The 22,303-nt window shown below is 51.8% G+C and overlaps 8 protein-coding genes across 8 annotated transcripts; 1 reads left to right on the top strand and 7 right to left on the bottom strand.

Moving 5' to 3' along the window:
* Positions 1 to 585: 585 nt before the first annotated feature.
* Positions 586 to 1,041, bottom strand: PODANS_6_9420 (uncharacterized protein; the record flags this gene model as incomplete). The annotated part of the gene is made up of 1 exon (XM_003437306.1): positions 586 to 1,041. The coding sequence occupies one exon, from the start codon at positions 1,039 to 1,041 to the stop codon at positions 586 to 588; it is 456 nt and encodes a 151-aa protein (XP_003437354.1).
* A 982-nt stretch (positions 1,042 to 2,023) lies between these two features.
* On the bottom strand, positions 2,024 to 5,925 carry PODANS_6_9430 (uncharacterized protein; the record flags this gene model as incomplete). Its single annotated transcript, XM_003437307.1, has 2 exons — positions 2,024 to 5,744; positions 5,807 to 5,925. 2 exons carry the CDS (start codon positions 5,923 to 5,925, stop codon positions 2,024 to 2,026), a joined length of 3,840 nt encoding a protein of 1,279 aa, XP_003437355.1.
* Positions 5,926 to 6,693: 768 nt separating this feature from the next.
* PODANS_6_9440 (uncharacterized protein) lies at positions 6,694 to 8,095 on the bottom strand (the record flags this gene model as incomplete). The annotated part of the gene is made up of 3 exons (XM_003437308.1): positions 6,694 to 7,326; positions 7,394 to 7,707; positions 7,765 to 8,095. 3 exons carry the CDS (start codon positions 8,093 to 8,095, stop codon positions 6,694 to 6,696), a joined length of 1,278 nt encoding a protein of 425 aa, XP_003437356.1.
* A 2,096-nt stretch (positions 8,096 to 10,191) lies between these two features.
* Positions 10,192 to 10,339, top strand: PODANS_6_9450 (uncharacterized protein; the record flags this gene model as incomplete). Its single annotated transcript, XM_003437309.1, has 2 exons — positions 10,192 to 10,229; positions 10,285 to 10,339. The coding sequence occupies 2 exons, from the start codon at positions 10,192 to 10,194 to the stop codon at positions 10,337 to 10,339; spliced, it is 93 nt and encodes a 30-aa protein (XP_003437357.1).
* Positions 10,340 to 10,649: 310 nt separating this feature from the next.
* PODANS_6_9460 (uncharacterized protein) lies at positions 10,650 to 12,751 on the bottom strand (the record flags this gene model as incomplete). Its single annotated transcript, XM_003437310.1, has 3 exons — positions 10,650 to 11,916; positions 12,015 to 12,331; positions 12,395 to 12,751. 3 exons carry the CDS (start codon positions 12,749 to 12,751, stop codon positions 10,650 to 10,652), a joined length of 1,941 nt encoding a protein of 646 aa, XP_003437358.1.
* A 932-nt stretch (positions 12,752 to 13,683) lies between these two features.
* Positions 13,684 to 14,460, bottom strand: PODANS_6_9465 (uncharacterized protein; the record flags this gene model as incomplete). Its single annotated transcript, XM_003437311.1, has 1 exon — positions 13,684 to 14,460. The coding sequence occupies one exon, from the start codon at positions 14,458 to 14,460 to the stop codon at positions 13,684 to 13,686; it is 777 nt and encodes a 258-aa protein (XP_003437359.1).
* Positions 14,461 to 18,081: 3,621 nt separating this feature from the next.
* On the bottom strand, positions 18,082 to 18,942 carry PODANS_6_9470 (uncharacterized protein; the record flags this gene model as incomplete). Its single annotated transcript, XM_003437312.1, has 1 exon — positions 18,082 to 18,942. The coding sequence occupies one exon, from the start codon at positions 18,940 to 18,942 to the stop codon at positions 18,082 to 18,084; it is 861 nt and encodes a 286-aa protein (XP_003437360.1).
* Positions 18,943 to 19,427: 485 nt separating this feature from the next.
* PODANS_6_9480 (uncharacterized protein) lies at positions 19,428 to 21,853 on the bottom strand (the record flags this gene model as incomplete). The annotated part of the gene is made up of 3 exons (XM_003437313.1): positions 19,428 to 21,607; positions 21,663 to 21,746; positions 21,832 to 21,853. The coding sequence occupies 3 exons, from the start codon at positions 21,851 to 21,853 to the stop codon at positions 19,428 to 19,430; spliced, it is 2,286 nt and encodes a 761-aa protein (XP_003437361.1).
* Positions 21,854 to 22,303: the final 450 nt, after the last annotated feature.

Below are 22,303 nucleotides of genomic sequence, written 5' to 3' on the forward strand. Positions count from 1 at the left end.
TTTTATCATGTTTTATACCCATGAAGCAATTCACCTAGCAAGCGAAGGAGTTTTGGAAAGTAATACGGGTAATATTTTGGATTTTATAGGGGATGAACTGTTGATATTGGTTGCTCTATATACGATTTTCAGCAACATAGGGGCTTAGACCTTTTTTTTTTTTTTTAATTATTAACGATGCACATACTTTAGGACCTTTGTGGAAGACGCTGGATTAGTCGCTGTGAAAGCTGTTACTTGAGGCTTGAAAGTGGGACGACAAAGAGCCCCTGAGAAGACCCCGAGAAGAGCCGCTTTTATGAACTGGACAAACGAAATGTATAGAATTGCTAACGATTGAACACTAGCAGATCCACAGGTTATCCAATGAAAGAAACACCAATTCCTCCATGCTGAGTTTGACAATCTTGATGCCCTCTCACCCACCTCACCCAGGTCCCACCCCTTATACCTCATGATATCGCTCTTCCTCTCACCAACTAACAACAATTGCTCTGACACCGATCAAGACTGATCACTCCACATTAGCATCTCCCGACATCAACCCCACACAGAGAGGAGGACCGGGTGGGGGGTTGGAATAACTTACCAAAGCATGCAAGGCGCAAAGTTGTCCACCGTGAAGTCCTTTGCGCAGTTGACACAGGCCAGCTCCTCCTTGTAGCAGGCGTCGCAGCTGGAAAATTCGCAGGCGTCTCTCTTGTTGACGGGTATCCTCTTGTCGTCGATGCCGGTTATAACCCCAGCTCCTGCCGGCGTTTGCGGTTTTGGGTAGATGAGATCTCTCTTGTCGGATTGGGAGTCCATGATGCTGTTGGATGTGACTCTTGTGGGGTCTATGCCGGATAACACCCCGGCTCCTGCCGGGTTTTCTGGTTTGGGGTTTATAAAGTATCGCTTGCCGTTGGTGAAGTGGTTGTTGCCGGACTGGGAGGGGCCAAATCGACCGCCGGAGAGCATTCGCATCCGCTGCTCGGAGATGGTGTGGGAGAGGGTGGGGGTGAGGAGGGTGAGGAAGGGGATGAGGGTGGGGAGATGCATTTTGGTGGTTGGTTTGGACTGAACGTGGGAAGAATTGAAATTGAAGTTGACCTTGGTGTTTTGAGAAGATGAAATCGTTTGTGATGAGAGAGGTGATGAAAACGAAGAGGAAAGACAGGGGGTCTTTGTAGTTTCTGTCACTACCTCGTGGCAAGGGGTCCTCGGCTTCGGGTGTATACAACATGTCAACGCGTGTTGTGTTCGTTCGGACTTGCTGTCAAGTCTCCTCCGTGCATCCAAATGACTGGCGTTGTGCCTCCTGTCAAGGCTTCTCCGTGTTTCCAAATGACCAGGCTGATGAAGCTATGCGTTGGTGACACCATTGACGTTTCCGTAGAATGACCTTTTGCACAACACTTCCACACTGTACCTTACCTTAGTTCATTCATCTTACAAGACCGTCAATCGCGTGGCGGTTGTTCGGCTCGGGGAATACCTCTTTTCCCTTGTTCAATACAGCAACTGCCAGCTGTCTTTTGCCATCATTGTGCGATCATGTCAAACGTCACGACACACTGTACAAGTGTGGCACTCCACCAACGCACCTTGAGTCGGAGACATTGTAGGTAGCAGAAATCCCGCAATCTGGATTCAGCTTCCAACCTACCCCAGATTCCAGAGGTGGCAACAAAGCTGTGTTGTCTGAAGGCAGGAGGCCATGTTTGATTCCTCCCTGTATGGTACAGGTCAGAGCTTGTCCACGTCCTCAGGACTTTCATTCTCTACAGTGATGCTTTCTCTCCGGACGTTTCTCCAGTTGTGCAAAGTCACACATCTTGGTCACCTTGGATCGGAACGGGAAGGGTGAAGCTCGAGAGTCTGTTTGCCCATCGAGCCGGTTCGAGAAGTGCATGTAAAACAATGTAAGATTTTAGGGGTCCGGTATCCGCGAAACAGACTCGATGAACTCATGATAGGTTGTTGGTAAATATAGACGTTATCTTTGACAGAGAGAGTTCCTGACACCTTGTCCGCGATCCACCTAGGTGGGTAGTTGCATCATGGGATCTGCTCGGTCCCACACAAATTTATTCCGGTCCGGGGTTCCCAGATCGGCGCCGGCCTCTTGAAGAAGAGTGCAAATCTCGTCGAAGCCCTCTTGCTTCGCGATATCCAGAGGTGTGTAACCTGCCTCATCCTTCCGGCTCAATTGATTCCCATCCATGTCTGGACTCTCTGCACCCGTGAACCTTTCTATCAAGACCTTGACAAAGTCTGTGTTGCCGCGTGCCACAGCCATGTGAAGAGGCGTGAGTCCGTTTATGTCTGCCCAGGTTATCCAATCAAGCACCAAATCTCTGTCAACAGGCAATAGCTCGAATATTTCCATATTTCCTGACCAAATAGCAAAATGAATATATCGCCAATGTTCCTGTACCGGAAGCCAATACTCGTCTCTTCCCCACCATTGGCTCACGGCTGTCAAGATTGCCCTCGTTGCCTCGACGTGTCCTCCCAGAATGGCTCTGTGTAAGGGTGTAAAGCCCCTGTGATCACGGGAACTGAACCATTTCTTCGCGACACGAGTAGGCTTGAACCGCCGAAGCTTCTCGATGTGATTGACCAGCCCCATTTCGGCTGCACAGTGAAGTGGTGTTGACAAGTCAAGGGCTGATTCACTGTCATACTCGTTTGCATTGCTGTGCTCCAGGATATGATCCAAAAGCCGACCCGCGTTGGGGTTCTTTGCCGCATAATGTAACGGTGTCCACCCTATCAGGTCACGGGTGTCAATCATGCTTGGTGCGATCTTTAAAGCCTCAAGTGCCGCTGGGAAGCGCGGATCTGTATTCGAAGCCATGAGCGCGGCGGCATAATGGAGAACCTTCCATCCCCAAATGTCCCCTTCACTGATGTCCTTTCCCTCGAGGAGTGCAGCATTCATCTCGTCTTGAGAGCCGCTTCTGAAAGCTTGGTGTAGCGTGCTATGTTGGCAATACCGCAGCATGCGACGAGAGTATTCCTTCCCCTTTTCTCCTCTCCGGACATTTACGTACAAGGGCCAAGCTCGTATATGATGGTCAGGATCGAGACGATTCTGCCAGATGTAGGATAGCATCCAGTAAGCAAGATCCTTGGCGTCGTTATAACTCCAATTCTCAACGGCATGCATCGTTTCTTTAGAGTATGGTAGTCGAAAAGGCCTCATCTTGCGGTATTCGAAATGAAAAAGCTTGCCCTCATTGCCACTTTGGAAGCTCTTACATGGTATCAGGTTGACACAGCTCCATAGTAAGGCCGATGTCCGTTTCCTGAGACCTGCGCGAAGAAAGCTTGGGGCATGTTCGAAGTGGACGACAGATTCCTTATCCCGAAATCGAGAAAGAAGCCTGGGTACCACCTCATCGCAGCGTCGTTGATGATGGGCACTCAGTAACATATTGCGGAGAACCGTCTCAGGCTTTGCGAGATTGTTGTTTTTGCTGAGTGAGGGAATGATTGCCAAGTACGCTTCCTTTGGCGTAAAGAGCTGGATCTCCTGCAAGAAATCAACCAGGTTGGAGACGTTGATGTTGCTTAACATTCCACTCAAGTGATCTCCGGACTTTTCTTCCCACCATGTCGAATCATCGTTTGATATCTCGGGAACAACATGGGATAGCCCCTGCATGAAAACTGCATAGATATGCTGTGTGTACAAGGATGGCAAAGATGTCGACATCTCTGCCGCGATGAGCTCGGGCTTTTTTTCGGCGTTCCATAGACTGCCTTGTACCAAATAGGAACTCGAATGTGCGCTGCCTCCGAAACCAACTACACGGGGTGCTGAGACTTTGCGAACTTGTGATGTGGAGCCCGATGACGAGTCGGATGAGTTGGATGAGCCGGGCGAACTCGATGAGGGCCTTGATTCGTCTCTGTTCTCCGTAGGAGCGGCAGGACTGGCCGATGAATTCGTTGCTGGGCTCTCAACTTTGGTCGAGACAACAACCGAGCTAGCGATATTTGCAGGAAGCCAGTAGTAAAGGTCCCTGGCAAGACGGTATGACCATTGATCAAGTATAATAAGGCCGGGCTCTTTACCCATCAGCCACTGATCTGCCTGCGTTGGTTTGGCGTCCGAAGGCCCGCTTTCACCGAGAACGTTGGGTGCTGCATTTCTCACGGAGAAAAGCCATAACGACAAAGCTGCTTCAAAGACACTGCCTAACTGGGTAGCCTGCCACTTTCCATGCTTTCTCTCGGCTCGCATCTCGATTGTTCGGTTGTTGAAAGCTTGATGTTGCCATGTGAATTCATCTTCATCTTTCAGCAGCAGATCCAGCGTTTTCTCAATCGCGCTAACGAGTTTGATGGCTTCGACAGCTCCGACTCGAGGCCAATGAGATGGGAGCCCGACCAAAGAAGCGAGGCTAGCTCGTGTCTGAAACAGTCCCTTACTGTTCATTTTAGCCGTCAAGTCGAGACTTTTGTCTTCTGAGGAACCTGGAGGCATATTTTCCACGTCCAAGCTTTCCTCTATATCACCGTAGGGCCCAAGGTTAGAAGCGACCCAATCAAGCTCGAAGCCCGGATCCAAAGGGATGGCGTGGAACGAGCTGTCTGACTCTCTGCGAGCCCAGGCTCGGATAGCTGTCATGGCCAACGTTGCGATCAACTGAGCAAGCGCAGCGGACCAACTCATACCCCGAAGACCAATGAACTGTACGACAAAACCGACAAGTCCTATTGAGACTCCAATGATTGTTTCTGTTTGGCGGAAAGCTTCAAGACCTTCATTGATGATTTGACCTTTGTTCGTTTTCGTGCGTCTACTGACAGTATCGGCGCGTCGAGAGGTTCGCAAGACAAATGGATCTCTGTCAGCGTAAAGTGCGTATGACCCAAAGGTCTGATCGCTGACCGTTGCCGCCCTCTGGATCCAAAGTAAACGCCCGCTCGTCTTGCCCCCCGCTCTAAACTCTGTTTCGATGGTTCTCGACTCCACCACGTGAGCGCAGAGAGTGAGCCCGACAACTAACAGCAATGTCCCGCTTAGGGTACAGGGAAACGCGTAGCGCTCGGCCGGCTCTTCGTCCTTGAGTAAAATAGAGCCAGGCTCATGAGGCCAGTACGCAGTCCAGCCACAGAAGGCAAGGACCGCAAACTGGAGCATCGTGCCAAAGACCGCCATCAGACCGAGTTCGAATTTGGTGCTCCCATGAAGGTTCAAACTGATGTTTGGAGCTGCACCCGACTTCTCGACCAGGAGGAAAGAGTTCTGCGGTTGGCCACTTGATTCTTCAAGCTTGAGGGGCGGCTCGCAGACCCCTGTCTCGTCCAGGTTAATCTGTCTCTCTCTGTGACGGTTCGGTGATAGCATAGCGAGGAACGACCGCAAGAAACTTTTCGATGATGTCTCCTCTAACTCTGGATGTTGGAGGACAGACCACACGACGTCTGTTGTTTTGGGTGACGTGGAGGGCAGTATCATGAACTGGTGGACGGGCCCTGTTCCAGCTACGCGTACCAGACCTTGACCATTCCACAGCTCGCTGACATCTGGTGAAGTTGAAGACATCAATTCCATCTCAGCGCTTGCCATTGGCTCCCGGCTTCTTCCGATAATTCTTTTCATCCAAAGCGGACCACCCACGCGAATAGCGGCGACGATGATGGTGACTATGCCGAGTGGTGCCATCGCCAAGATGACATTGTCTGCCCACCCTAGTGATCCGGTCATGAACTGTTCGGTCACACGCTCGCCAAAAAGGGAGAGAAGTCTGTTGCTTATTCAGTACTCGAACCGTGAAAAATAATCAAGACAGATTCAGGGTTGGCATACGGGCCGAGATCACTTATCAAATCATTCGTGAAGTCCTCCGGATTGCTCGCTGCTGTTGCAACTTGAACCAAAGACAGCAACCAGGCCCATACAAGGGGGGCACTTCCGATAGCTGCCATCCTCGTCTGCGTAACTCGATGTCCCAAAACCAACGCAGGACTGAAAACAAATTTGAGTAGGTTGATCACCCAAATGGTGAAGGGAAAGTCTTGTGAGAAATCAGAAATAAAGAACAGGAAAACGATTATGTAGAGTCTGGACATGGTCTGGTATGATGTCAAAGATTCAGTCGAGAGCATTCAGCCCGCCCCAAATTGGCCCGGCTATCCCCTTCAAGAGGGTGGCTTGATGACAAGCGGCGAGCTGGCGGCTGTTAATTGGTCCCAATGCTATTGACAGCAGCTGATGAACGAAGTGGCTGCTAGGGGAGGGAGAAAACCAAGATCAATTGGACTGGCTTGCCGGCCGAAAACAACCTTGACACCAAAAAGCCGATCAAGCGCCAACTTTTAGATCTTTTCCTTTTTCTTTCCGGCCTCTTTGTCTTAGATACGAGGTTGATGACTTTCAGCTTGAGATTAGGGTTAAGGGTAGCCCCTGAATCCCCCCTGAAGGCATTGCAGCGCACAGACATCACACATCAGACCGACCAGTTTGACGAGACTGTACAACAAACAAGTCATTAAAATAGAAGGTAAACTATCAAGAACTGTTAATCATGATGTAAAAAGAAAACGAAAAAGGAAAAGCTCTCGTGTACTCCCAAATCCCCAGATCACCGAACAAGACGCAAACACGAGACCAAAAAAAAGCAAGCGAGCGACCAGCACAGCACCATCTCCCCTCTCCCCCCCACAACACCCCCAAAGCACCCACAAACCTAGCACTCAAGCACAGCTAGCCCGTCTATACTTGACCCTCAGCTCGGGCGGGCTCCTCTCAATATCCCACACCCTCTTAGCCCTCCACTCATGATCCCCATAACACTCCCAGCTCAACCTCTCCAGCTCCCTCGGCGTCTTCCACATCAGCTCCTCATTCCTCAACCAAAGCCTCAACATGTGCCTCCTCTGCTCCCCTTCATCATGAAAGCTGCTCCTCGCGTGCAGCATCGCAAAATTGTTGAAAATCATCATGTCCCCCTTCTGCAACTTGATCTCCACCTTGTGCTTCTGCGCCGCAAAAAACACGGCATCCAATGCCTCGGCTTGTATCTCGGTCATGGCAGGGACGTCGGGGTGGTGCGGGCTAAAGTGGGAGCCGGTGAGGGGACGGCGGGAGAATTGAAACGCGGGGCCTTGGCCCTCGAAATTAAAGAGGAGAGGACGGGTGTGGTATTGGCCCTGCCAGAACTCGTCAAAGATCCAGTCGTCTTTGATGAGGGTGTGGATAATGTCCGGGCGGGTGGCGGCGAGCTCGTTGTAGATTTGGGCTGAGGAGGCGAGGAAGGACTCGCCGCCGTATCTGGCAGTGTTGAGGGCGTAGAGGGAGAGAATGTCGCAGAGGTCGGTGTGGAAGGGCTGTTTGTTGATGTAGGTTAGCACCAACCTAGAGATGCATGGGGTCAGAGAAAGAAGGCATTAATACCTGAGCGCGAGCAACATAGGGGCTGTTGGGCATGGCACCGTGTTTCTTCACGTCTTCGACCACAGCCTGGATGTGAAGGATCATGCGGCCGTCAAAGTCCTGCATGCCTCGTTTCTCGGCGATGTACGAGGTCACGCCAAGGTAGACGAGAATGTTCTCCATGTTGGTCCACTTGTCCGGCTGGAGACCTCGCAAAACGACAAATCCGCGGCCGTTGTGAATCTCCTGGGCAATGGCCTCGAGTCTTTCCTCGAGACCGGGCAGGGGGAAGGTCTCCTTGGAAACATCATCAGGGCCGAGATCGCCGGGAAGAGCTGTTAAGTTCCATGTTAGTGATGTCATGCGTGATGGAAAGTTTGATGTTGACATACACTTGAAGTGAACCAGTGCCTCGTCAATCTCGGCCAGGTCAGCTTGGTCAAACTGGACAATATATTCTTTGCCATCGTCAGAGAAGTCACTACCGGACCAGGCCCGTGCCATGTTAAGCTGGGTCGGCCAGCCGGCCGGAACGGTGGTGGGGCGATCAGGGTAGAGAAGCTTGAGGGCCTCGACGCGGTTGAGGAAGACCTTGCGGTCAGGAAACCAAGAGATATCAGGACGCGGGATATCTCCGGGAGCAGGGGCCGGGGTAAGATCTTTGTTGGTGGAGAGCTTGGGGGCTAGGGCCAAGGGGCAGGCTTGGGGCATGGTGGTGGTCATCTTGTTGGTTGCTTGTCGGTGTTGGGGGCTAAGAGTTGGTTATTGGCGTTCCTAGGGTGTTTGAAGTTGATGTTGGTGTTGATGTGCTGACTCTGGTGTTTTGAAGTGTTTTCTGGCGCGGTAAAGACAAAGTTGACAATTTTGAAAGCGCTTGAGCGTTGCTATATGTTGTTTGCAGAGCTGAGTACCTCGATGGCTTGATGTTCCAAATGTTTCGCTCTTCATCGACGAGTTGCCCTCATTATATACACGTTCCATCACCCAGAGCCTTGCTGTTTGTCATGGTGTCTCGACACCGCTCATCATCGCCATTCTGACCATCGTCGTCCACTATCCCGCCCTACCACCGCAATGCAAACCCTTTTCGATTTCCGTGATGTCGGCACCGTCCACGACCGCAGAGCCTCACGCTCCCCGGAGCCCGTTGAAACTTGAACATGTTCGATCGGAAGCACTTGAGTGAACCAAGCCTCCGGTAGTCAGTATGCCGGAGCATGTCTTGGCGGCTGCGGCTCCTCCTGCGGCTCACATAGTCTGGCCAGTTTGGGAAATTCGGTGAGCCCAAGCTTCTGGACGTCAGCCAATCACCAGCATCTCGGGCGAAGGCTTCCTGAGCTACTACAGCAAGCCTTTTGCAGTAAAATCCGATTGGACGTTGCGTAACGACAATCCACGCTTTGCAATTGCAGCAAACTGTGGGGCCTTGGTGGTTCGCAGATGCCGCGATGCCGGGTCGTGTGGGAAGGGGAGCCAATTGCCGATGGCAATGTTACCACATTGATCACAACTCATAAGGCTGTCATATGTAAGGTCTGCTGGCACCCCGGAGGGTCATTGGTGCGTTTTCGAGAACCTGGGCCGATGTTCGGGACAGTGACGATGTTCAGCAGCAGTTTACGGACGATGCAGTTGCTTGAGCCTCGCCCCGTCCAAGAAGAGCGACCTCAGCTGGCTCTAGTCACGGAGCCTTGATCAATGTGGGGTGACAGCCGGTGACACTGCAGCAGGCTGGTACCATCTGCTACCAAAACTGGAATGGCTCCTTAGATGCCGGGCAATCATCTCGACTTCTCTTGCACCACAAGCAGACAGTTAAACCACGCACCTCATGCGGCCAGTTCTCAGTCTCCGAGACCCAGTTGAGCCGCATCATGCAGACAGATATCTTGCGCCACTTGATATGTAAACCTGAAATGGTGACGGTGAGGATGGGCACAAGTGCGAGGGAACTGGCCACTATCCCGTCAGGAGGGAAATGCGAGAACCTTGAAGGTGCCAGCAATGTTCCAACAGACGTCCCAACAGGCTCGTCTCGAAAGCCAAATGGCCCCGTGTGGATTGCGGTTGTGTCACTGCTCCCGCACGGAGTCTTCTTCTCCACTTGGAGGTTTGATAGACGTCGCCAAACCCACCCGGTGATCCCTCCTGCCTACCAGTCTCATGGTTCCGACTAGGTAGCTACGCTCCGTAAACTATCTGATGATCGTATCGCGAAGGTCAACAAAAGTTAAATGGTCGATACCTGGTAGTGTAGACCTGTAACGCAGGAACTGACACTATGAAAAACATCTTTTCATACCTTACCCGTCTTCACTTTTCAAGGTACTAACGTGCCCAACTTTGTCAACATTCTCGCAGCCTACGTCATCGGCACTGTGGACCATAAGCTAATCTGAGCGAAGCCGGCCCTGGGCTCGCCTCGGCTCCGGTCACCTCTTTAACCCACTGCTCGGCTCAGGGCTATTCACTGCTCAGGTCGGCTCGCAAGATCAATGATCTTATAGAGGTATATCATTACTATCTGCCTAAGCCCCTGAGCCGAGGGGCCTACAGGCATGGTCTGGCACACCCACCTATCCCGACAATATCTGGAGCCCATGATGAAAAACATGGGCGGAGAAGAACTATAAATACCGACCCCAACCAACTTTCACTGCTTTTTGTCTCTTCTCTCGATCACCAACACCACCAAAACTAGCCTCACTCCACCACCACCACTCCACCACTCCATCACAACCGTCACCTCCATCATCACCCTCACCACCACCGCATCAATTCCACCGCCGCCGCAGCATCCCGCATATCTCAGGCGCACAATGTCTCCCCGGGGGTGTTTACCGGTGCTATACAGCTGGTAAGTTGTTTTTTCTCATAACTTTGGAGAGGACGATCTGACCGCAACCTCGCAGTCTGGAACAGGACAGATCCTGCTGTCATAGAGCTTCCAGGTTTCTTGCACGATAGTTTACGATGTTGCGTATGCTTTTGGTTTTACCCCGTCATTTTAAAAACCCTTTGTGGTAGGTACCACAACCACAGGCTCTATCCCATTTGTACCACGAACAGACCTAACCTAGCGACAGATTCATTAGCGAATTTACACAGACCTCGTTCATGTGGGCATCAGAACAATTGCAGCATGGCACAGCGTGCATGTACGGGAGTACCTTTGAGGGAACAAGGGACTTTTGGAGGGTAAGGTGTTTTGGAGGCCAAGCTATGGTGTTTTGGGCGCATTGCAATGTCTTGATTATGAATACCAGATATTTGAACGTTAGAATTCAGGAAAACAGGAATTGTTTCTATAAGCCGGCGGTAACAGACCCTCAAGTTCAGCCTTGATTTGCAGAGCCACAGTCTTGGAGTGATACCGATGATGCTGGGTTTGCCCACCCATGAACCAAAAGTTGTCGATTCCTCTTTGTCGTTTCCACAACCCCCTGATCTCCCCCTCCTCATCGACACCAAACGTGGCGTCAACCGTGTTCGCGATCTCTCTCGGACCCAGCAAGTTCGAATCCTGTTCCTCCCCATCAGCCGCGTTCTCACCACCCAAAACCTCAAACACTGTATCCCGAGCGTTCAAGTCGGAAAACCCAGTGCACCAGATAATACTGTCCGCCTCCGCCGTCTTTCCATCAGAGAGCCTCAGCCCAGTCTCCGTGTACGCCACTGGCTCAACACTCGATATCACACCCACGTTTCCCTCCGCGATCACCTCCAAGCCACCGATATCAACATAATGTCCCCCGCCTCTCTCCACAAGATTGTGCATCAGACATGCGTCGGGGTGAGCACTGTCAATGACCGGGAAGCCAGCCTTGGCCACCCTTTTGTATCTGTCCGGCTCTTGAGACGCCAACATGGCAAGCAATCCGTGCGCCATGTTGCACTCTACCCACGTGGGAAACGACATCAAAGCCCTGTCACATGTTTCTGTGTCTAGCTGGTTGAACAGCCCAAAGCCACGCGGATCCATTACGTACCCTACCGGGAGGACATATGTCGGGGAGCGGGCAAGGATTGTTGTGTCCAGGCCGGCGGTCTGGCAGTCATTGAGGATGTCGATGGCCGTGTTGGCTGAACCAATGATGAGGACAGACTTGGCGCCCTTGTTTTGAAGAGAGACCTCTGGGTTCTTGTACTCGTTGGAGTGCAGGCTGATGCCCTTGTATATTTCCTTGCCTGCAATATCAGGGAGTCGAGGCTTTTGCGAGGCGAGTCCCGTTGCTTGCACAAGGTGTTTTGACCTCACTGTTCGTAGACCGCTTGGGGTCTTCAACTTCACGGTCCATCGTCTCGTTGCCTGGTCGTATTGTGTGGACTGGATCTGGGACGAGGTGATCATGTTCAAGTTGAACTCTTTGACATACTGACGAACTTGGTTTGCGAGCTCGTCTCGCGTTAGTAGATGTGAACCTTTGAGGTCTTCGCCGTACGCTATAGAGAAGTCAGAAAGTGGGAGAAAGAGGATGAGAAAGGCGTTGAACCTACGCAGATAAGGCATGTCACACATTGCAGTCGGCACGTGGAACTTCAAGCTATCGTAGCGGAGAGCCCAGTTGTCGCCTGGGTTGGCGTTCCGGTCGGCCATCACGCTTTCAACCCCAAGAGCCTTGAGGCGAGAGGCGAGGGTTACAGCACTATTATCGAGTAGGTACTCAAGTCAGTCTTTAGATGCTCATGTGAAAAAGACAAGCAAACGGCATACCCATTTCCACCCCCAATAATAAAGACGTCTGTCTTCATATCATCGCCACCATCTGCTAACGTCGAAGGGGTACGCAGAAGAGTCTCATCTTCTGGGTGCGCATCCAAACTCTCGAGTCTTGTACTCAGAACCCAGATCTTCCATTCCAGACCCCCGCTGCCTTCGACAGGCAGCAGTAACATGCGTCCAGTACATGTTGCAGCGGGAGAGGTTGTCTTGAGCGACAGACTGCAGTCGAAGAATTGCTGCATCAGGTTCATAGTGTTAGATGAAACTCAAAGGCGAAACATAGTAGACTAGGTACTTACCAGGGTTGGAGAGACAGGCAGGAAATGGACGAACTCAAGACCGAAACCATGAGCACCGCGCAACTTGGTGGTTTCCAGCAGATGTGCTGCTATCACTGCCGGTGTTGAGAAGGTTCGCAGATGGTAAGTCAGCGCCAATGAATCCTTCCATAAGGCCTGCTCAGCAAATAAGCAGTTGCTAAGAGCAGTTATGTCTCTGGTTGAGATTGCCTTGTTGAAGGCTGTTAAGACATTGTTTGCGATCTTTGCTGTCTCTTCTGGCGTAAGGGATGCGGGGTCGAGAGCCGTCACAGCAACAGTTGGTAGCGGATGTTCGGCCAGTTTTTGACGCAAGTCAGCGGCAGGTGGATAGGCCATTTTGGATAAGGTACTATAGATATCAAGCTATTAGCGAATTCTCCTGGGAAATAGATCTTGGAGACTTACCAGGTCTCACAATGTGGAACGTTGTGTTGGGGAATCAAAGCAGCTACACTTGGAAAGTATTGTACCAAGTGCTACAGATAGGTACACGTGCTTTTATACACAATGAGAAGAGCCATGCCTCGGATGTTTGCAATTACGATCAGCAATACGGTCCGAGAGCGAATAGGGATGTTCTACATTTGACTCGGTGTGTGTGCTTTTCTGCCCCATGTGGCTGCAGAGTGACTAGTCAAACTTGGACGTCTTTGCGGGGTATGCTCGGCACTTTCTCTGGGCTTACCATCCATGAATACCTGCATGAATGGGAGCGAATAAGCCAGGCGATAACACAGGGGGGGTTGGATCGTCAATAGAGAAACGCTATATATAAAGTAACTGACTCTGAAAAGGTAAGGTAGTGAACCATGCGATGAGAAATAGTTCATAGGCCTGAAAAGATAACTATCAGAAGGCTTATTCTCCTTTTGAAAAGGCACGAGTAAAAAGTCATTATATGTGCTACTACTCTGACTTACAATAGCAACCATGCTATCCAGAATGTAAGAGTTCAACGACAATGAAACGTGCAACAAATGATGGACAAGATAATTGGATCCAATTCAATTCGCTAACTCAAGGTAGAAAACTTGCTGAAGAGCAGTCGTGTCATCACTACAACACTATGTATAAAAGAGCAAAACAAGATTCATCATCCTTCATCACACGTTCCTCATATCCACGGTGCCGGCACCTCCTTTCACGACATTCCTTCCATCCCTAACCCTTGACTCTGAACAGGACAAGACCCCTGCCGTTGGGCCCCTGAACCCCTGAACCCCTGAATCCACCTCAACAAAGCAACCACACCACCGGAGTTCAAGTCCTTAAAAGACAGCAATAACCCCCAAAACACCAGCAACACCCATCGCAACACCACCAAATCCATTCTCCTTAGCACCAGCGTTGGCAAGCACAGGCGTGAAGGTCGGGCGAATGGAAGAAGTAGCAGTAGGAGCCTCATCATCGCTCTCATCATCAGTGTCGATGCCGTCGTTGTCAGTATCGGTGTCCTCGCCCTCAGTGGTGGTAGTGGTAGCTGGGCTAGTAGTAGCAGCTATAGGGCCGGCGGCAGTAACAGCGACAGGGCCGGTGGTGGTAGCAGCACTGACATCGTCGTCATCGGTGTCAGTGTCATGGCCATCGTTGTCAGTGTCGGTGTCGTGGCCGTCATTGTCAGTCTCGTCGCCGGGGACAACGCCAGGGCCGGCACCGAGATTGGCCTCGTCGTCAGTATCAGTGTCGTGGTCGTCGTGGTCGGTGTCATCCCCCTCGTCGCCAACAACTCCAGTAATAGGGGTAGGGACATCATCGTCCGTGTCATGGCCGTCATTGTCGGTCCAGTCAGTGTCATCGTCGATCACAGCAGGAACTCCGACAGTGGGCTGCCCGGCGCTGATGTCATCGTCAGTGTCGGTGTCGTCCCCGGTGTCGGTGCCGACAACGCCAGTGGAGACATCACCGTCGGTGTCGGTGTCATCGCCATCTCTGGTGGTGAGGGTGTACCGAGCAGCGACGGGTTCACCGGGGTTGAGAGGTCCATGCGGATGAGCAAGGACGGAGACGGAGAAAAGAGCCGCGAGGAGGAAGTTGCGAGTAAGCATTTTGGCGGTTTTTTGGAGCAGTGAAGTGCGAGTGTTTTTGTAATTGGTTGATGTGAAAGTTGGGAGCTCTGAGTAGAACGAGAATTGCTTGTTTGTGTTTGGAGCGACTGTGTCTAAACGAGTGAGTCGATCGATGGTGAGCAAGAAGAATTGGAGCTTCAAGTTGATGGGATGCTCGTCTTAAATACGGTCTTTCTCATCCAAGATCAGCAGATATTCTCGTCTTCACTATCTCGTGAGGTCTCTGAACTGGAGCCAAGATCATGGCTATGCCTTCTGATGGCCTGGCTAAACCAAACAGCCAACATCCCAGTACCCTGTTGACATGACTATCCAACTACACTAACTACTTCGACAGCCACTCTTGGTTTGTGTCCGCCATCAACGCCTCATCACCGACCCCACCGACCATAGTGAAGCATAACATCTCAGAACATCACGACGAATACAGCTAATGGTCGCGCGACCTTAGCCTCAAAATGACAACGCAAGCAATCAACGCAACCCAACGAGATCTGAAACGATAAATAGATCGAAAAACGCCCTGTCCCGCATCGACACGAGACTTCCAAGAGTCTTGGGAATGCAGTACAAAAATAGAGCTCAACCGGGAAGCCAGGTTCTTTTCTCAGGACGGAGTATCAGTCTCACAATGACCAATCCTGTTGGGATGTTTGCACACGTGCCTTGCTCCCAGCAGGCAAAGGTGTACGTATCCCGAGGAAAATAGTTCTTCAGCTCGCACTTGGCCCTCTTCACGTTCTCGCGCCTTGAACCTTTTTAGTCTCGGGACCATTACGTGGCGCTGGGGATCCAAAGCTCTGGGCGGGTGGGCTGGCTGGTCTCGGCAGTGGACCTGCGAGGTTTAAGTGTCGCCCGCCATCCCGTCAGGTCTTCCGGTTTGGAAAGTTTGCTGCAGATGTGGAATTTTGGCATTGATAGGGAAGATAATGGGTCCTGAGTCTTGATAGGGGTCTGGGCGGTTTTGCACAGCCTCAATTTTTGGGGTCGACATCGATGACGACGACTGGAGACAAACAAGCACACCGACACTGGAGAAATAAAGCTTGGGATTTCTAAATATGATCTACCAAGCTTTTTTTGACAGCTTCGTTATCGTAATTGCCGGTTGATCGTTCGTGGGTGGCCAGAGGACAACGGGCAAAGCCAAGATGCCAATGCGATGGGGCTTGGCTGCTTGGTCTGGTTGTTCAGCTCAACAGTCGAGATGGATCGTCGCCTGGATTCAGGCATATCAAGTGATTTAATGTTGCCAGTGCTGTCAGAAAATGCATGACCTGGACGGGAGATAAACCTGAAGCTGAGAGAGTCTCCAAGCCGAGCAAGTCGTCCTGGTTGGGCTGTCCAAAGCAGGTACATACCTAGTTGTCAGGTCGTCAGAGGCGAGGCTCTGGTCTGATATAAAGGGCCAATTACATTCCGACTACTGTATGCCCTTTCAGTATCTCCAAGTGGCTGGCCATCCACTCAAGATTCCGTGCCAACCGTCCCCTAGGGCAATACCGGTGGCGTGAGCAAGTGCACACATAACGATATACTAGAGCCATCCTCCAAGTTCCAGACTCCAGACTCCTGGTGCCATCCATCCCTGGGTATCTTTCTCCTTTATCCTTCCCAAATATTGGAATGAGATCAACCTCATGAACACGGACACTTTTCAGTGCGAAATGAGGATGAAAACATGAATGTCGTGCCGCGTACGTAAGCTGTGCCTCTTCCATCCTCCACACCTGTTGTTGTGTCAATACATGTCCTGAGTATTCATGTCGGCATCACCATGGGTATCAGTTAGCCTTTGTGAAAACATACCCAGACAACAGTTCAGCCCAGATGGGGCAAAAGCAAGGCCACCTAGGCCATAGTGGACATGTTCTTGGTGAAAATGGCACCCACGAAAGCGGCAAACAACATCATAACAACCATAATGAGAACTGCGATGACAAAGAGGCCCAACATTGCGCATTGGGGGTCCAGCCGAATTTCTCGCTGGGGAAGCTCTTGCTGTCTATTTTCTGGCGCCGGATTTGGGCCCTGGTGTGCGTCCTGTTGCGTTGTGCCGCGTTGCTGTCTGTGAACGGCCACAGAAAGGTCACTGTGGCGCCTCCTGAGCTCATTGTGGTTCCTCACAAGCTCCGCATAAACTGCGGGAGATTGCCGAGTAGGCGTGTTTCTTGATCTTGTAATCTAGGTGACAGTCATCGCACTGCTCATCGCTAATGACAAACCAGTCCGCAACCTCGTAGACCTCTTCATTGGGCCTGGGTCTCTCATTTTCCACAGAACAAAATATCCCCCCTCCATTTTCCTTTGCGGCAGGGCAGAGATACTTCATCTTGGGGTAGGGATGATGGCATTTCGCTCTAGTAAAGAACCAGAATCCACAGCCACAGGCAGGATTGATGACATTTGGCGGGTTGGATTTTGCGATGAGCTCAATCTTTGGGTCCATATTTTTCGGTTTAATCCAGCTATCTTGCTCGAGGAATGACTCGTCAGTGTCTTCATCCTCGTCAAAGTCCTCCTGATACAGCGAGAAGGAAGCATAGGGACTGTTGTATGGTTCAGGGTGTGTTGTGCGACGAAGGGCAAGCCAAGAACTGTTGTCCTCGCAAGGAAGCTGTTGGCTGATGCTTGAATGCCGTCCGTGTGAAATTTGGAGATTCAGGTGAATTTGTCGTGAGTAGACGAGGCGGCGGGCGTCAATGGCATTTTAAGATGAAGTGTAGATCCAGTACCAGTAGGTACCGATGTTTGAAGGAAGAAATGTTCGCGAGGGGGAAGAGAAAGAAGCACTGAATACCTCAAAGTACCTATGATATGGGCCCACGGCTGGATATAGGCGTAGGTCACAGGTAAAAGATTGAATTGTCGGATGAAGAAGAAAAGAAAAGAAAGAGGAAATACACTATTCATGATATCCTCTTGTACCCATCAACCCCTCCGGACTTCCCCTACAAAGCATAAGAAATATCCACCAAAATTGTCCGAACTTTCTCGTATCCTTTCGTCGTATTCCAGTGTGGATGGCGTCTTTGATTAAGGTTGGATGCCTATTCCAGTTCTAATACGCGCCAAATCGGGACTTTCCTTCTTTTCCTGCCCTTTGAAAACTCCACTTGCACCACACACAGTGTCAGTCCATTGTAGCATGGCTGAACACAGTATCTGTTCCATGATACGAGCCGACTGAGATGCCCATGATAGCGCAGCCGTCTTCTGAGACTAAGATGGCATTCTCCAAATGAAAGCAAAGGCTTTTCAACACCGCAAAAGGATCAACTATCAACTGCAAAGTATTTTGAAGACTTGCTGGTCAACTGCGCTTGTTTGATACGGGACCCATCAGTAGCAGGAAGAAGGGGTAGCTCGCTGGAACTGAACATGTCACAAATAGTTGCTTTATAGACTACATTTCAGCTTTAAGAGCGTCGACGTCACTTGACCATCATTCTCACCCTCCAGCTCTATCTCACGCCCACTATACACACTAATCGGTTCATGCTGCTGCTATCTTCAGACTGCCAAAGCCACAACCGTGTCCGGACAAGTGAGGTTCCCAAGATCGTAATTCCGCGTGACTCTCTCAAACGGCGACCCGACCTACAACTTGCTATCCACCCACCTCGGCTTCCTCTTCTCAACAAAACTCCTCACCCCCTCCTTCATATTCTCCCCAGCATCAATCCTCCCATAAATCCCCCGTTCCACAATCTCCGTCGCCATCTCCGGCCCGACCCCCTCCCACCCCATCCTCAACCCCTCCCTCGTAGCAATAACAGCATCAGGACTATTCCCCGCAAGCTCCTCCGCAACCTTAACCGCCTCCTCAACAACCCTCCCCTCCCCAACAACAAAATTCACCAACCCCCACCCCTTCATCTCCTCGGCCGTATAACTCACCCTCCCCAAAAGCGCCATCTCCCCCGCCCTCTGTCTCCCCACAGTCCTCATCAACCTAGGCAACGCCCCAGCAAGCGCAATAACTCCCTTGCCCACCTCCGGCAGCCCAAACCTCGCCTTCGCCCCATCAGCAACAACCATATCACAATTAATCACCATCTCCATCCCCCCTCCAAAACAAAGCCCATTCACCGCCGCAATAATAGGTTTCTTCCCCCCAGACCTGTTCGACAACCCCCCAAAACCAGCCGTAGTCATCTTCCGTGCCTCCACATGCTGATCGTGACCGCTCCCCTCCGGTGCATGAGACGAATCCCATTCTTTGAGATCGGCACCGGCGCAAAACGCCCTGCCTGTACCGGTCAAGATGGCGCAGCGCAGCCAGGGTTGGGCGTCGTACCAGTTCCAAAGGTGGGCCATGGCGATGTGCTGGGGGATGGGGATCGAGTTTAGGGCTTTGGGGCGGTTGAGCGTCACCAGCAAGACATGGGGCGCGGGGAAGGAGATGTCGGTGTGGGGGACGGCGGGAGGGGTGTTGGTGATTTCTTTGGGGAGCGTCATCGTGGTGTTGTTCGTGATGGTGATGATAACAACGGTAAAGGAAAAGGTAGGTAAGTTTGACGGTTGACAACAGTTGTACCTACATTTGAACTAAGAAGATGACTATGCTCTGATATAAGTCCACCACCCCTCACTAACCCTGGTCGGCAACGGCGTCATTCTGTTGGGGTTGGCCGTGGAGGACGCGGTCCCGCGGCGCGGATTGGGTGGCAACGGCATCCGTGCCGAGGCTCACTCGGGTCTCCAACTCCGGCAGGCAAGCAATGCTTGTTCTCGACTCCAACTCCAAATATCAACGTGTCCGTAGAAGAAAACTAACAACATATTACAAGTTTCCTACGCTTGTGAATCTAACCAGCAACTCCTTCACCCTGAAAACCGTGACCCCCAGCTACAGCTGCTCCAGTGTGCTTTTCGGTAATAAATGTACAGCAATGAATAAATCCCACCCGTTTGTCCCAACATCCCAACAATGTTACGCCAGATCAGGCAGGCAACCCGCGCTTCTCGCTCTCTGTAAAGAAGATAACCATGCGCCAAAGCTTCTTCACAAGATCTTCCGCGTCTTCATCCAGAGCCTCGCCGAGGGTCTCAACCAGCTCGGCTGGCTTCTGATGTTTGCGCAAGTGCTCCTCCACCACGTCCACCAGGAACTGCTCTTGCACACCCAGAAACTCAACAACCTTCTTCTCAACAAAAGGCCTCAGCTTATCACGGATGATGCCTTCCTCCAAGTAGTCCCACTTGACATCCCAGGCCCACAAGCCTTCCTTGTCGACGGGAATTTCTTGAGCGAGCGCGCGGACAGCATTCGCAATGTCCTCCTCTGTCATGGCCTTGGTGTCGGTGATGGGCTCAAACTTGATGGGTATAAGGGTGCGCTTCGTAGTCTTGTCTTGCTCGTCATCGTCCAACAAGCCCTCCACCTCGGCAACAGTGCGCCGTGTAGTGGCAGCGCGCTGGGCAACCTTTTGAGCAGCAGCACCGAAAGAAATGGTAACTTTCTGCGGTGCTGCAGGGGCGGCCGCAGGGGCAGCAGGGCGATGGGCAGTCATCGCCTCAGCTTGGCGCTCGAGGAAGGAGTCAGCCATATCCCTGGCATGCTCCATATCGGCCTCAGCCTTGCGCAGCTCTTCCTGTTCCTGTCTTCGGTCCATCTCGTCGCGTGCCGCCTCCTGATTGTGGAACGCGGTCCGATCTCGGATCCATTGACTGTGATCGCGGTAGTAGAGGTGGACCTTGCGCGATGCTTCCCTCTCGTCATCCCAGTTTTTTTCCTTATCCAACTGATCCTCTTTCCTCCTAGCAAAACCTTCTGTCTCAACCCTCTCACGCTCACGTTCTCTCTCCAAGGCAGCGGCGCGTTGTCGCTCACGATTAACCCACTTCCGCTCCGCCTCCAAGTAAGCTTTATCCTCCTCTGCGCGCTGCTTGGAAAGCTCGCGCTCGTAGAGCTCTTCGTCGTCGGCATCTGTATCGTCGTCATCTCGAAATTGCGGCCCGTGACCATTAGTGGTGCCTCCGTTCACAAAGTCAATGCCCCGGTTTTGCCCTCTAGGACCTGACGGCGCATTGGGTACACCACGTGGGCCAAGAGGAATGCTGTTGGAGTTGGCACCTGGCGGAGGAGAGTCAAGTCGAGATTTCCTCGGCGCGCCATTACGTTGCCTCTCTTGCTCCTCAAACTCTTCTTCTCTTCGAAGCCGTTCCAGATCGCGACGATTGCTCCGATCTCGGAAGGCAGCGATTTCGGCGGCAACTGTAGCTCGCATTTCAGCAGGAATATCGGCGAGGTCATCCTCGGGCGCAATAGGGATATTGATCACTTCAATATTGTCGCCAATCCCATTCATGCCATTGCCCATGGCGGTATCTCCTTCAGCATCCCTGTCACCGCCAGCTCTGGGGTAGAACAGGTTCCGAATGAAATGTTTGAGAGATTGCCGAGCCTCGTACAACCTCGCGTCGTAGTTGGAGTCATCAGGGAGTGCTTCCTTCCAAGACTCAATGTACCTTTCGGTACTGGAGTCTACCACAACCTGCAACTTGACTTTCTCAATGTCCTCGAATTTGTCGTCTTCGTCGGCGGGAGGGTTCTCGATCGGCGCTTGTTTCTTCACGGGTACCTCGACGTCTTTGAGTAACTCGACTGCGAGGGCAAGTGATTCAGGGTCTTCGTACTGAGCAAAACCAAACAAGTCCCCCTTGTGCTCTGACAGATGGGACTGAGCCGAGCCCCATCTTTGCACCCTGCCAACTGCGTTCAACAGCTTTTGAATTCCCTCTTCGCCGCCCACGCCACTCGGAATCTTGTGCACGAATATTGTTCGCAGTCGCTCCTCGGGGGTGGGTGGTACTAGTGACTGTATATTCTCTCTCATCTGCGCCCGGGACTGGTCGTGCCTGTCTGAACCAAGACCAAGTCTGGCTGATGTGGGGGTATGAGAATCTCTTCGATCGGTCAGAGAGGCGCCAGGCTTGAGAGGCGGGACGGTGGGGCCGAGGCGAATCACCGGAGCGTTGAAGTTGATGTTGGGAAGATTGGGCGGTGGTTGAAAGGATGCAGGCAGGCCGCTTGGTCGATTAGCTTGAGCAGAGAGACTAGACTGCTGGACACCCGGGGGTGGTGCCATTCCAGGGGCAGAGGACATGCCTGGAGGGGGCCCTGGAGTAGATCGGTTAGCAACAGCGGAACATGAGGCTGAGGGACGACAGCATACCTAGACCGGGAGGTGGTGCCATTCCAGGAGCATGAGTAGCGCCCGGGAAGGCAGCATAGCTGGGAGGAGCGCCATAAGGCGGGGCTATAGAGTAAGAAGTGTCAGCATCAGCTACCAAGAACGAGGCTGCGATGAAAGTTAAGGATCGCGGCGAGCAAGGCTGACCCACCTCCATAAGGATTGTATGCCATCGCCGAGACGTGGCAGCGGGGTTGATATGAATGAAGCTGTGGTCTCGAGAGGTGTTCCTTGGATAATATTCTGGCTTGGCGCGACAATCGTGGGGTATTGTGATGGGAGCTTGGTGAATGATGCAGAGGTCAAATTTGTTGTCTTGACAGCGACTGGCAAAAGTTCAACTCCAACGACCGACACAGCTAAGTGCACGGTCCATCGCCATGGCGGTACTTGGTACTTCTGGCCCACCTTTGCAGTGTCACAGCCACGTGACTTGGCAGTGAATGAAGTCAAGAATACCTCAATGGTTGCTCCAAAACTCCATTATCAAGAATATAAACGTCCTTCTGGATAGCTATCAAGATCTGAAAGCCAGTCAGGGAAGCATGTTTGAGGTGTGCTGCCTCTAGTAGGCTCTGACATGCAAAGTGGGAGAAGCACCAGCCACACATCAAACAACGACA

This window comes from Podospora anserina, chromosome 6 (assembly GCF_000226545.1).
Source record: "Podospora anserina S mat+ genomic DNA chromosome 6, supercontig 4".
Classification (NCBI taxonomy): Eukaryota; Fungi; Ascomycota; class Sordariomycetes; order Sordariales; family Podosporaceae; genus Podospora; species Podospora anserina.